Below are 13,814 nucleotides of genomic sequence, written 5' to 3' on the forward strand. Positions count from 1 at the left end.
GCCATGATTCTCCCACTCCAGACAGACGCAGGTTAAGATCTTTCCTGGTAAGCCAGCTCGTGGTGCTACACAGAATATTAGAAATGGGTTAGATCAATATGTAAGAGCTAGCCAATAAGAGGCTGAAGCTAATGGGCCAAGCAGTGTTTAAAAGAATACAATTTCCGTGTAATTATTTTGGGTAAAGCTAGCTGTGCGGGCGGCCGGGCGCCAGGAACGCAGCCCGCTGTTCCTCTTACTACATGAAATAACACCTAAAACCATTATTACTGCATTCTATTTAAGTCATGGTGTATGTGAATATCAGCACAAGCTGGGGGAACTGGTGAATGCCCGTAACCCTAGGACTTGAAAAGCTCAGGAAGGAAGATTTTAAAGTCAGCCTGGTTTATACATAGATTTCAAGACAACATGGACAGCACAGTGAGGCTGTCTCAAAAACAAAGTAATGTCTGATTACAGTTAAGTTAATCTAGGGTTTGCCGGATTCACTCATGCTGGCAAATTTAGTGACCTGTAACAACTTATCTTCAACAATTCTACAATCAGTTTTATGGGACTATCCTTATGCTTATCACACACACATACACACATATATACAAATATAAATAAATTGAAATATAGGAGACTATCATGGGCTCTGTTAACTGTATTAGATTCTTCTGAGTTACAACAGATGTGATTACATGACAAGACAAAAATAAGAACTAAGTGTGATAACAGAAAAAGTTCTCAGAAAAATATTCATATATATATTCTGAGAAAAATATTTCATATATATATGAAATACCTGATCTTATTTACTACTATCTCTTTACAGAGAATATGTGCATATGTGTAATATATATTACATACCTGCCAAGAAGTGGTCTTAAATGAACTATTTCTACAAAAGGAGGTGTATCTGCTATGACTGTATACACCTACCTTCCCACCTGAAGACTGTGGTCTCAGAAGAAAGCATCACATGCACACATATGTAAAAAACAAGTTGGAGCTATAACTAAGTCTTGCCTATCATGCTATCATGTGGAACATTCTGTTTAATCCCTAGTAGCATCAAAAACACAAACAATAAATAATCAATAGCTAATAAGCCCACAAAGACACTCAACATCATTAGTTGTTAGAAAAATGCAAATGAGAGCAAAATAAGAGATCACCCTTATCCATTTGGATGTCCAAAAGGACAGATGATAAAATGTCAAGATCACCCTTATCAATTTGGATGTTCACAGGGACAGATGATAAAATGACAAGATCACCCTTATCCATTTGGATGTTCAAAGGGACAGATAAGTGACAAGGATGGGAAAAACCAAAACCCTTAATATTACTGGTAGAGACATTTTGGTACGTTTTTGGTTTTATATTCTAAACCACATATACTATGCGGTTTGAAAGAAAATGGTACTCAAAGGGAATGGCATTATTAGGGGGTGTGGCCTTGTTGAAGTAGGTGTGACCTTGTTGGAGTAGGTGTGGCCTTGTTGGAGAAAGTGTGTCACTGTGGAGGCAGGCTTTGAGGTCTCATATGCACTCATGTCATTCCTAGTAAGAAAGACCTGCAAGTCAAAATATCAGACACTCAGCTGCTTCTCCAGCCCGTGTCTGCCTGCACACTGCCATGTCTCACAATGATGATAATGGACTGAACCTCTGAACTGTAAGCCACCCAATTAAATGTTTCTCCTTTCTAAGAGTTGCTGGGGTCATTGTGTCTCCTCACAGCAATGGGAACCCCAACTAAGACATATACCATATAAAGCCAAGCAACTTCGCTTCTATGAACATAACCAAGAGCAGCGAAAGATATGCTCACATGAAAACCGCCAAATGATAAACTACTTAAAACCTTTTTGAGATACTTTTTTGTGGCAGTCCCACAGTCCTCAATTCTCAAGTATGACCTTTGTAGATGACAGCACTGTATTGCAAGATCAAAAGACTTTACATACCTGACAGATGAAACCTAACATGCTAAGTAAAAACAGACAAAAAAAAAGCCCCAAGTGTGATTTCATTTATGTGAAATGTACGCAAGAAGCAAATTCATAGTCAAACATAGCTCAGTGGTTGCCAAAGGCTGGGAAAAAAGTGTTGGTTTTCTTTTCGAAGTGATGAAAATGTTCTACAACTGGATTAGTGGTGTTAGTTGTGCAATTCAGGGAAACACTAAAATCACTGAGCTGTGATGCAAATTTCTGAGCTAAAACAAGAAACATTCTAACAGTCTGTGCCTGAGCACAGCTAATAATTCACTTTAAATTCATCAAGTGGAAATTATAGCCCTTCTCCCTCTTCCAGTATAACCATCATTAAACATTTTCCTATCAAAGAAAAATATTCATATATTTTTTGTTTGTTTGGAGATAGAGTCTCATTGTGTAGTTCCAGCTGGCTGGACACTCACTATGCTATGTAGACTGGGCTGGCCTTGAACTCACTGAGATCTACCTGATTCTGTGGGTGATCAAGACTAAAGGTGTACACCACAATTCCCAGCTAGCTATTCACATTATCTTTAACCTCAATTACACTGTCTCACACCCTTCTACTTAACTGAAGATCATAACATTACACTATAGAACCTATTCACTGATCTGAAATACGCTTTGGATTTGCCTGTGATGTCCTTTGGCCATGCTTAAGAATTGCTTAACTATTTTAATCCTGGCTACCAACTTCTACCCAGGACATGAAACAAATGATTTCTCCTTTCCTCTTTTCTACAGTTTTTCTTAAATGAACATACACAAAATCTTATGATGTGAGGTAAAAATTTTTAACTTAAGTTCTAATATTCAAAATAATTTTCATTTTCCATTGGAAAATTTTCACTTAGTTTCTAGAAAACTTGCTGCATGCTCCTATTCAGTAGGTAGCTGAGAGTAAGCTTCAACTCCTAATCCTCCTGCCTTCACCTAAGTGCTGGGAAAACAGATGTGTACCAGTATGCCTGGAACAAGAATCCATCTCTTTAAAAAAGATACCTAAACAGGGACAAAGAGATAACACAGTGGTTAGGAGAACTTGCTGCTTTTCCAAGGGACCCAAGATTGATTGTCAGCATCCATGTCTTATGTCTCACAATCACATATAACACCAGTCGCAGGGGGTCATGATGCCTCTACCCTCTGAGGGCACCTTCATTCATGTGCATATACCCATAATTAAAAACATTAAAAATAATTTTAAAAAATTTAAAAAGGTACTTGACAGAATCTGCTGTCTGCGCATGATTTGTACGTATCCATGTAAAGTTCCCATGCAGGAAGCTTGGTTCCCAGTGTGATGCTGAGCAGTGGCCAGAACAAAAATGGGAAATTAGTTCTTATGAGAGGGTTGTTAAAACTTTTACATTTTAAGGAACCAGGACCCCCCCCCCCGCCATGATCTCCTGCTTTCTTTCTCACCACCCTTCTCATGCTCTCACCATATCGCCACCCCTAACGTAATGGAGACATAAGACCTTGCTAGCAGATGTTACAGCCACACTCCTGGATGTCTAGGTCTGAGTGCTAAATAAAGGGTTTTTTTTTTCCTTTTATATATCACCCAGTGTCCACTTTTTGCTATCGTTACAGAAAACATACTAATGCAGAGCTTTCTGCCATGATAAGAAATAAACAAGCCAACTATTACTGCCTCTCCAAACAGCCTCAATGTTCCTATTATAATGGGCACCAACATAACTTAAATAATACTGGCCTCAAAACTGAGACTATAGTACTTAATGGGACCTTATGAACTGATCAAGTGAGAAATCTAAAGCTCTAAAGAAAATTCATTCTACTTAATTTTTTTTGGTTTTAAGTTTTGAAGCATTTCATTTCAGACTTCCAGGTTAGAAGTGCTCAGCATGTTCTATCTGGTATTATTGTATAGAGGGAGATACTCTAGAGAAGGCAGACCATCATTGCCAATAACTTAGGAGTCTCACTGGAAGTTATCCCTGGCATGCACAGGTCCGCACTGCTTCTGTTTTCTATGAGTAGCTTCATTTTTCATGCAGGATAACTTACATATTAATAGAAAATCAAGCTTTTAGAGTTGGAAGGAATCAAAATCCTGACTTACTAAATATTATGATTTGGGATAAATTGGTTACGTTTCAGCTTCCTTACTTAAAAAAAAAAAAAAGATTTCTACAAAATCAATATCACCCAAACACATTGTTAAATCTCAGTACTGTTCTGAATGATTTTCCAACACGTTTACTTCACAAAGCAATGGTGTATGTACTACTGTTATCCCACAAGTAGAGCAATGTATGGCTCAAACTCACAAGTGCTGTATTTTGGTGCTGCTGCATGTTTTCCCAGTGTAGACTAGACCCTTCTGCCTCTGCAGCACCACATCCTGCAGAGACTAGGGTCCGGACTGTTGTTCCATGCTGACTCTTAGAAATGACTTAAAGTGGCTCTATTTCTGCATTTTGTTTTAATTTAAGAAGGCTGATGTCCCTGTATGGCTTCAACTGTTCTGCATAGATAGATTATTCATTTGGATCTCATTCTGACTAGAGTTAAGTATGTATCTGATTTCATCTTTTGTCACATGACTAAGTACTTATTCTGCATTTTTAGGAGACAAATACAGCCTTTCCGGCATAGTAGAAGAGCCAGCAGCCTTTCAAGCCTGATTCTGGGACCACTGGCACTGATGGGCTTCAGGATTCTACTATCCTAATTTGTTTCATCTTCTTTAATCCTCCTTTTGAAATTCTCTACCTGTAGTGTGCAAACACAGGGCTAGAATCACTTTATAAGTCACTCCCAATCCAAGTCTTTCTTTTTTTGTTTATTTGTTTGGCTGGTTAGTTTTTAGAGATAGGGTTTCTCTGTGTTGCCCTGGCTGTGCTGGAGCTCTCCGAATCTCTGTAGACTGGACTGGCCTTGAACTCAGAGATCCGCATTTCTCTGCCTCCTGAGTACTGGGATTACGGGGCGTAAGCCATCAATGCCCGGCTGGCTACAAGTTTACCTTTCTGATCCCATCCTAACTACTCTTGCTGGCCATTTCCAATACAAGTACAGATTCGAAAAAAGCAAAATATATCTTCAACAATTTCTTATATTAGTTACTGCCTTCTGTTCATTTTAAAAAGAGTAAAGGCAAAGACCCTCTATGTCTCTTTCAGTTAACAAATAAAGAGGAGTTGGAGAAACGGTTAAAAGCACTGACTGCTCTTCCTGGGGACCTGGGTTCAATTTCCAGCACTCACATGGTGGCTCACAACTGTCTGTAATTACAGTTCCAGGGGACCCAACACCCATGGCAAAACACCTGTACACATGAAAATAAAAAATAATAATAATAATAACAAAAAATAGAATAAAGGGCTGAAGAGATGGCTCAGCCGCTAAAAGCTAGGCTCATAACCAAAAATAAAATAAAAGGCTGGGCATGGTGGTATACTCAGGAGGCAGTGTACATAGATCTCTTGAGTTTGAAGCCAACATGGTCTACATAAAGAGACCCTAAGAACAAAAGCCAAGAACAAGTGAGATGGGTCAGCTGTTTAGGGAAAAGAAATTTGCTGCTTCCAAGCCTGAAAACCTGAGTTTGATCCCCAGGACCCATATGGTGAAAGGAAAGAATCAATTCGTTCCTGCTTGTGTTCTACCGTAAACACACACGCACATGCACATAAATAAATAAATGCACTATTTTTTTTAGACAAGCAAAACAAAATTGCTTTGTCCCCAAACATGGAGACAGGAAGGCTGCTGTGAGTTCAAGGCTAGTCTGGGTTACGTGTACTCCAGGGTTAGAGTGGGCTCCAGTTTCCAAACAAAACAAAAGTCATTTTGCATCTTATCATGCTTATCTTTCTTTAGGTCCTTTATGAAGGAATCTCCCCAAAGCTCATCCTTACTTCCTAGAGGCAGATCCTGAATCTGGACACAAAGTAAAACAGAAGATCGAAGAATCCTGTCTTACTTATTTTCTGAGGGAATTCCTACTGTTAATACTTTTCTTTAAATATTGAGGAAGAAAAAAAGCTAAGAACTACATTATAAAGAAAACCGCTGTGCAGTGGTAGCGATGGGAGGTAAAACAGTATGCACCCTTTAGTGATTCATAGTTTTCAGCATCCCAACTAATATTATTAAATATTTATATTTGTTAGTATTCAACTTGTTTAAAATTATACTAAAATTGAAAATATTCCACTTATTTAAAAAATACTCATGTTAAAAGCAATGTTCCAAATGATGAGATTACAAAACCAATCAAAGGGGCTAAAGAGGAGGCTCAGTGGGTAAGAACACTTAGGCTGCTCTTCCAGAGGACCAGGTTCACAACCATCTGTAACTCCCCATCAGAGGGCTGGATGCCCTCTTCTGACCTCCGGGTGCAACAGGCATGAGTGTGGTGCAGAGACACACATGTAAGCAAAAAACCCGCGTGTAAATAATTTTTAATGCAACCAATACAACAGCCTCTGCTCTCTAGTTGAGTTTCATTTTGCTACACATATAATTTCAGTTTATCATCAAATAGCATAAAACATTGTCTTCAGGGGCTGGAGAGATGGCTCAGTTCTTTCAGAAGATCTGAGGTCAGTTCCCGGCACCCATGTAGGCAGAACTGTGAAACTCCACATCCCGAGACTCTGATCCCTCCAGCCTCCACGGACATGATACAAATGCTCTGTACATATAGTCATGGAGGCAAAATACACACATAAAAAAACTTAAATGTCTTCAGTCTTTAGAGATTGCTATTCCTGCCTCAAATAAAATAACTAATTTCTCTACGTACTAACTCGATCTATTATCAACATTTACTGAATATTTATGTCAAGCAATAAATTTGATCCTAAGTACTACCGAGATTAATTCTTGGATCTCCACCTTATTGTCTAAATCTACAAATACCGGTTTATAACATCCTTTTATTTGTATAGCTTCTATCCAACAATGTCTAGATCGTAGTGAAAACTCAGTATTTAATGAACTGTGTGATGGCAGAGAAGACAGAAAGAAGGTAGAATACAAATGCAGTAGTTCACTTGGAACTTCCCTGGCCAATTCAGGCCACCAATATTACATTCGAATTTTTCACTGACACCAATAGACTAACAACAAAAATGCCAAAAACTTTAGAACATACGTCTTTCTAATAACACTTCCTCTTGGAAAAATAAGACAAATCTCTTAAGCTACAAAGAAGGATGCTAAACAAAATCAAAAGTGAGTTGGATTCGAAGGCCTTAGGCAAGATGTTATAAAAACGGGAAACTGACAGACTTACAAGCCAATGATTTTCCATATGACATCAGGTTTGGGTCAACTGTTACAGAATCAGTATTAAGATTAAATGACAGGGGATGGGGATACAGTGTGAAGAGCTTGCCTAGTGCTCGGAAGTCCCTGGATTTCATCTGTAATAGAAGAGACACTGGAGGGAATAGGGCCCAACGACACACCAAACCAGAAAACAGGAACAAAGAGAGGAAAAGGAGAAAATGCATGCTGAGATAAGCATTTTCGCTTGGATTTAGATGAGTTGGAGCAACTGACAATACAATCTGTCCGCCCACACGCTTGGACGTGCACGTTTGGCCACTATAATTCACCATATGTCGGGGGCATTGTTCCTTTCTTTAAAGTCCCAAGCAAACATCCTATCTGCTGCAGCCTTTTCTGGGTGCCACAAATCCTTCCGTTATTAACGTGTTTTTAAAATAAGGAACATCAACTAGTATTTAGGAGGGGCCTATAAAGAACTTTTCACCCCTAGCCGCAGCCCACGATCCTCCCACGGAAGGGCCAGAGGAGCGCCGCCCCGTTGAGCCCTGCAGGGGCTGCAAGCCACGCCCGGATGCGCGGCCGCCAGGACCCGGGCGGGCTAAGGGTGGAGACAGGGTGCGGCCCGGCCTCACCTCCACCGCCTGGCCCAGCTCCAGGTCGAAGCCCACCACGCACACGCAGTGTAGCCAGGCCGAGAAGCCGTCCCAGCGCAGCAGGCCCCGGCGCCCATCGTCCTCTTCCTCGTCCTCCGGCGCGACTCCCGCCGCCGAAAGGGCCGCCGCCTCGCGCCCCTCGGCCCCGGCCTCGTCCAACGACCCGCGGGAACCGGGTCCGAAGGCCGCCGGGCCCCGCAGAGCCATCCGCCACCCCCTATCCGCACCCGCCGGCTCCACCGAGGACCGCGCCGCAGAGCGCGCAGGCCTCCGCGCACGCGCACCGGGTGCCGCCGCAGACGCTCCGGGGCCGCCGGATAGGGGCGAGGACGCGCGCCACGTGACCCTGGGAGCGAAGCTCAGTGCAGTTCCCTGCACCCCGGCTCCACCACGACGGGGAGGCTCTATGGCCTGTTGGTGTCACTGCTCTTTAAACAAACAGTGGCTCAGGAATGGCATCTCCACTTCAAGAAAGGAAGCGATTCATTATTCTTGGAATGACACCGTTCATTATCAAAATATTATTAAAACATAATGGTAACAGTAACTAGTATTTGCTAAACTCTTAACTCTATGCCAGTTGATGAGCCAAGTTCGAATATAGGTATTAAGTTTATTGAACATATCATTGCGAGTAAATGGTAGGTGGACATTATATCTCTATCTTGTTTGTTAATGTTGGGACTCTCTCTCTGTCTCTCTCTCTCTCAACTATGTCTTAAGTAGTTCCAGCTGGCTTCTACCTTGTGGCATTCTTGTCTCAGCCTCCTAAGATGGTAGGTTTAGTAGCATGGGCCCCCACATTTGGCTAATTTCTTTCTCTTCACCGATAAGGAAACTTACGTTCTGAGAGGCTACATACATGACTAGTCAGTCCCAAAAGAATAGGAACTCTAATGCAAGTGTGCGTTCACCCATGCAGTCCGCTGATAAGAAGATGTACTTTTCACTCGGCTGTGTGCGCTCTACCAAGGCAACGCCCTCCTTATTGGAATGACTCACTCACTCAACTTTCGTATATCTCCAGACTTTCCTGGAATGCCAAGTTGGTCAAGCCACTTTTGGATCATGCTCTCTGAGCACTGCAGAAAGGGCCTGGTCTCAAACTACTTTGTTAGAGGTCGGTCAGCACTAGGCTCGGCACTCAAGAGGCACCTGCCCTATTCAATTGCCATTGACTATTGGCACAGCAGGAAACCACTGAATAGGATCTATTCAGTACCTACTAGGATTTATTCATTGAAAGTAGTTTTAAAGCACAGTAATCCTTGGGCTAGTGCATAGAAGGCAACTGATAACACACGCCACATTTTCCAAAAAACAGCCTACTATTTGCTCTTTGGCACTCATTCCCATGCCTGAATCTCTCGACAGCCTCAAAAGACAGTGCTATTGTTTCCATTTTACATAGAACAAAATTGGGGCTCCAAATGATGACGTCATAGCTAGTAGGTGGCAGAACAGATGTAAATCTGAGTCTTTTTGATGGATAAGAATCTTACTATAGAAGGATGGGGAGTGGCTAGGAGCACTTGCTGCTTTTACAGAGGACTCAGGTTCAGTTCCCAGCACCCATGTGGTGGTTCATAATTATCTGTAATTCCAGTTCCAGGGGATCTGGTACTCTCTTCTTATTTCTGAGGACACCAGAAACATATATGGTACACAGACAGGAATGCAGGAGAAACATTTAAACACATAAAAATACGTGACCATTAAAGAGATATATAGTCAAGTATTCTCAGACATCAGTAGTAGTACATGCTGAAGACTTTTTTAAAAAGAATATTTTTATTTTATTATTAAAGATTTATTTGTTTATTATATATACAGTGTTCTGCCTGCATATATGCCTGCAGGCCAGAAAAGGGCACCGGATCTCATTAGAGATGTTGGAAGCCACCATGTCGTTGCTGGGAATTGAACTCAGGATCTTTGGAAGAGCAGACAGTGCTCTTAACTGCTGAGCCATCTCTCCAGCCCAATTATTTTTATTTTAAATGTGTGAGTATTTTACCTTTATATATGTATGTGTACTGAAGTGGCGTTTGATACCCACAGAGGCCAGAAGGGGGTGCCAGATGCTCTGGAACCAGAGTTAAAGAGGGTTGCAAGTCCCTGTGTGGGTACTGAGAGCCAATCCTTAGTCTTCTGCAAGAATAGCAAGTGTTCTTAGTTGCTGAGCCATCTCCTCCCCCTATCTGAACCTTGGAACTTTGTATAGCACAGAACATTAACTAGGGACAACATTTAAATTAGAAGCTGTCACGCTAGGCCATGGTGGCACACACCTTTAATCTCAGCACCCGGGAGGCTGAGACAGGTGGATTGACCTAAGTAAAGTTAAGGATCACCCTTAGTAGCAGAAATATTGATGTGGATAGATTTAAAAAAAAAAAAAGCCATATCCCCTTCAGAGTGTGTTATGGTCTGAAATAAGTTTATACAATTTCTTCTTTGAGTGATATTGTCATTTACTATTATTAACTTTTCAAGGAGCTGGGAATATGTGAAGTCTGCAACATATTGAGTTAACAAGTATCTCAATGAATCCTTATGGTATTCAGAATTTTATAAAATTCTGGAAAGCACGGTTCACTGAATGATCCCAGAGATCAGTTTTCTGATCTCCAGGGAGTCTAGGAAAGTCTCTCTTCTCAATCAGTACTCTAAAATGCTGCTTCCATAGAACAAGACAATGAACCACTGCTACATACAGCCTTGTAGGTGAGTCTCACACAAAAAATCCTTGTAGGAGAAAAGCTGAGTGTGAAGGAATGATCACTCCTGATTCCGTGTATATGAAATTCTAAACCTGGCCAATCACTTCGCAGGGTTGGAAGCTGGAAAGCTGCCAAGCACAAGATGGGGCTTGTCTTCTCAAATCCCCATGTTCTGTTTTGAGGCATATTTACTGGTCACAAGAACACATTCAGAGGATCTCTGTGAGTTGGAGATCATTCTGGTCTACAAGAGCTAGTTCCAGCATAGGCTCCAAAGCTACAAAAAAACCCCTGTGTCCAAAAAAAAAAAAAAAAAACAATTAAAAAAAATTAGAATCTGTCTTTGACCAAAACAACCTGTCTGTTAAACAGAACCAGTATAGTTCAGAAAGAAAAACAATCTGCATTCAAGTAAGGTTCCAAACTACTGTTTGGAGGTAACAGCACCGTTTGATATTAGGAAGAACAGTGGGCTAGAAATAAAAAGTCTGTGATCCAGTAGTAGCGCCATCCATTATCATGGTAGCAAGCAGCTACAAGAACTAAATTCTGGGCTGGTAAATGAAAATGATGATGACTAACCTGCCTCCCTGACCACGAAGAGACAAGTGGTCCCAGTGTATACATGTCACCGTATGCTACTTTGTTATTAATGATTAATAAGCTCTAATGACCAGCTGTTCCACCAGCTGGATCTTTGACCTTTGGGCACAGACTACCATTCTTTGAAATACGACCTTTGGTTGTTTGTTTGAGACAGGGTTTCTCGGTTTTCTGGCTTTCCTGGAACTAGCTCTGGAGACCAGGATGTTCTCAAACTCAGAGATTCTGCCTCTGCCTCCACAGTACTGGGATTAAAGGTGTGTATCACCACTCCTGGATGAAATACTATCTTATATAACATTTGGTTAAGGACATGTTGTCCAAATGGTGCATTTTGAAAACCACATATTAAGATGGCCAAAGGTCTAATGAGAAATTAGGTACAGCAGGCATCTGGGTTTTGTGACAAAAACATGCATTCATATTACTGCTTCTTAGACCATTATACAAAAGTTCTACAAACACCGGGAAAGCTTGAAAGTAGGGATGGGTTTGCTTTCTCTCCATGCTTATAACTATGATGCTCTCCCACGGTATCTGATTTTAAGATTTTATTGTGTTTATTAATTTATGTGGGGGCACCCATCTACTGTAGCTTTGGTGGTCACAGGACAACTTGCTGGAAATGCTTCTCTCCTTCCATCATGTGGGACCAAGTTGCCAAGCTGGCAGTGAGGGCTTTCACCACTGAGCCATCTTGCTCTGTAATCTGGAATAGTTTCTGTGGTTAATACTTGCATGGGGTCTGGAAGAGGGAAATGGTAACACCTTCTTTCTTCTTAATGTTTGTCATTAGAACCTTGGAATCTGAAAGAATCTCGAGTAGGGTACTTTCTCCACACTTTCCTTCCTGTTTGTGAATCTGATGATGGGCCCGCCACTCCCTTTTTGAATGCACACATGTACTGACCCTTAAATGTAAGTCCCGCCTGTCAGAGTTGCTCGTCTCTGTATGTTTGTAAGGACTGGGAAAGTCTTCCTCTCACTGAGTCCAGCTCTTCTAAATGATGGCCCCGTGGGTTTCAGAATGGCCATCCTATACTCCTGCATCTTCTAGTTTCCAGTGTAAATTATCCCAGATTCTCCACCTGTTCTCCAAAGGATTCTAGCAATTCATCATCCTGTAACCCAACTTGGGTAAACTTCAATTTGTCAAATCAGTTTTAAGACACAGAAGCAAACACCATTCTCTAGGTGTAATCCAACCCCAGCAGAGTGAACCCTGGGACTATATCCTTCCTTATCCTGGCCAGAAGTCTTATATTGGTGCCATTTCGGATCACATTTGCTTGACTTGGCAGCCAGGTCACATTCCTGGCTCAGGTTGTGTTTCCTGTCAACAGAAGCCCTACATGGAAGGCTTTCTGTTGGTGGTGGTGTTTTTTCACCATGTGAGAAGCACTTAAGTCAAGGTAGGCTGTTGAGCCAAAACACTGACTAAGTTCATGGCTTTGCTGCTCTTCTACTATTACCCAAAACACTGCATACAAGATTAAAAACATCCCAGATTCCCCACTCATCCATAACCAAATTCCTGGTATTTAAGCAATTTTCATAACTTAAAAAGGAAAGAATGAACACGAGACATGAAATGACTTGCAATGTCATGTTTTGAAGCTTAATTTTTACCAAAAGAGTCTGACAGATTAAATGTCCTAGACATTCACTTACCTGGGTAACCAGCAGAGCTCCTTCTCTGTTTTCAAGTGTAGGCATAACTACAATGCAATGGTAAGTGAATACAAAAAAAAAAAATACGACTGTCTATATATTTCAAAGGTAGGGCACTTGGCTGGCATTCGTGAGGTTTCATTTCCAGTACCAAAAAAACAAAACAAAACAACCAAGCACCACCAAAACCAAAACCAAACCATCCAACCACCCGAAGTCACCCCGGGCTTAGTGGTTCGCATTTGTATCTCTAGTACTTGGGGTGGAAGCAGGAGCATCAAAAATTCAAGGTCCTCCTTAGCTACATACGAAGTTTTGGACCATCCTGGGCTACATAAGATCCTATCAAAATAATAACAACAAAACATAGACAGGCCAACTACCGTTATGCTATTATTACAAAGCTGAGTTTACTGCGACATATCTCTGAAAGACAAATGTTTATGTGCAGGTTTTGAAGGGAAGGTTAGACAAAAAGTAAGAGTTAAATGCACTGGAAACTTCCTAAGCAGTGTCTGTGAAGGTTCTAAAAGGGGTAATTAAGGGCTAGAAGAATATGACTCCATCAGTAAAGCTCATGCCGTGAGGATTCAAGGAGCTGGATTCAGATCCCTAGTGCCCACATGAAAGCCCAGAGTGATGACTCCGTTCTGTAACCTCTGTTGAGCGGGTGGAGAAGAGAAGATCCCCAAAGCTCACTGGCCACCCAGGCTAGCCAGGCATTGAATTCTGGATTAGGTAAGACACGCGGTCTTTAAAAAAAAAAAATGAGGAGCACCCTGATGTTGACCTGGGGCCAACACACACACACACACACACACACACACACACACACACTCACACTCACATGGGTGAGAGAAGGGGGCAATGTTGTAAAGCTTTGTGTTTCATGTTTATATTTG

The 13,814-nt window shown here is 41.4% G+C and overlaps 1 protein-coding gene across 1 annotated transcript in view; it reads right to left on the reverse strand.

Annotated features, from left to right (window-relative positions):
• The window catches only part of Dennd6a (DENN domain containing 6A), a 58,119-nt gene extending 49,908 nt beyond the window's left edge, over positions 1 to 8,211 (reverse strand). Inside the window, exon 1 of the mRNA XM_057769450.1 lies at positions 7,895 to 8,211. Within this exon, the coding sequence (XP_057625433.1) occupies positions 7,895 to 8,122 (228 nt within the window). The 5' untranslated portion in view covers positions 8,123 to 8,211. The remainder of the gene's footprint in view (positions 1 to 7,894) is intronic.
• Positions 8,212 to 13,814: the final 5,603 nt, after the last annotated feature.

Source organism: Chionomys nivalis, chromosome 5, assembly GCF_950005125.1.
Source record: "Chionomys nivalis chromosome 5, mChiNiv1.1, whole genome shotgun sequence".
Lineage (NCBI taxonomy): Eukaryota > Metazoa > Chordata > Mammalia > Rodentia > Cricetidae > Chionomys > Chionomys nivalis.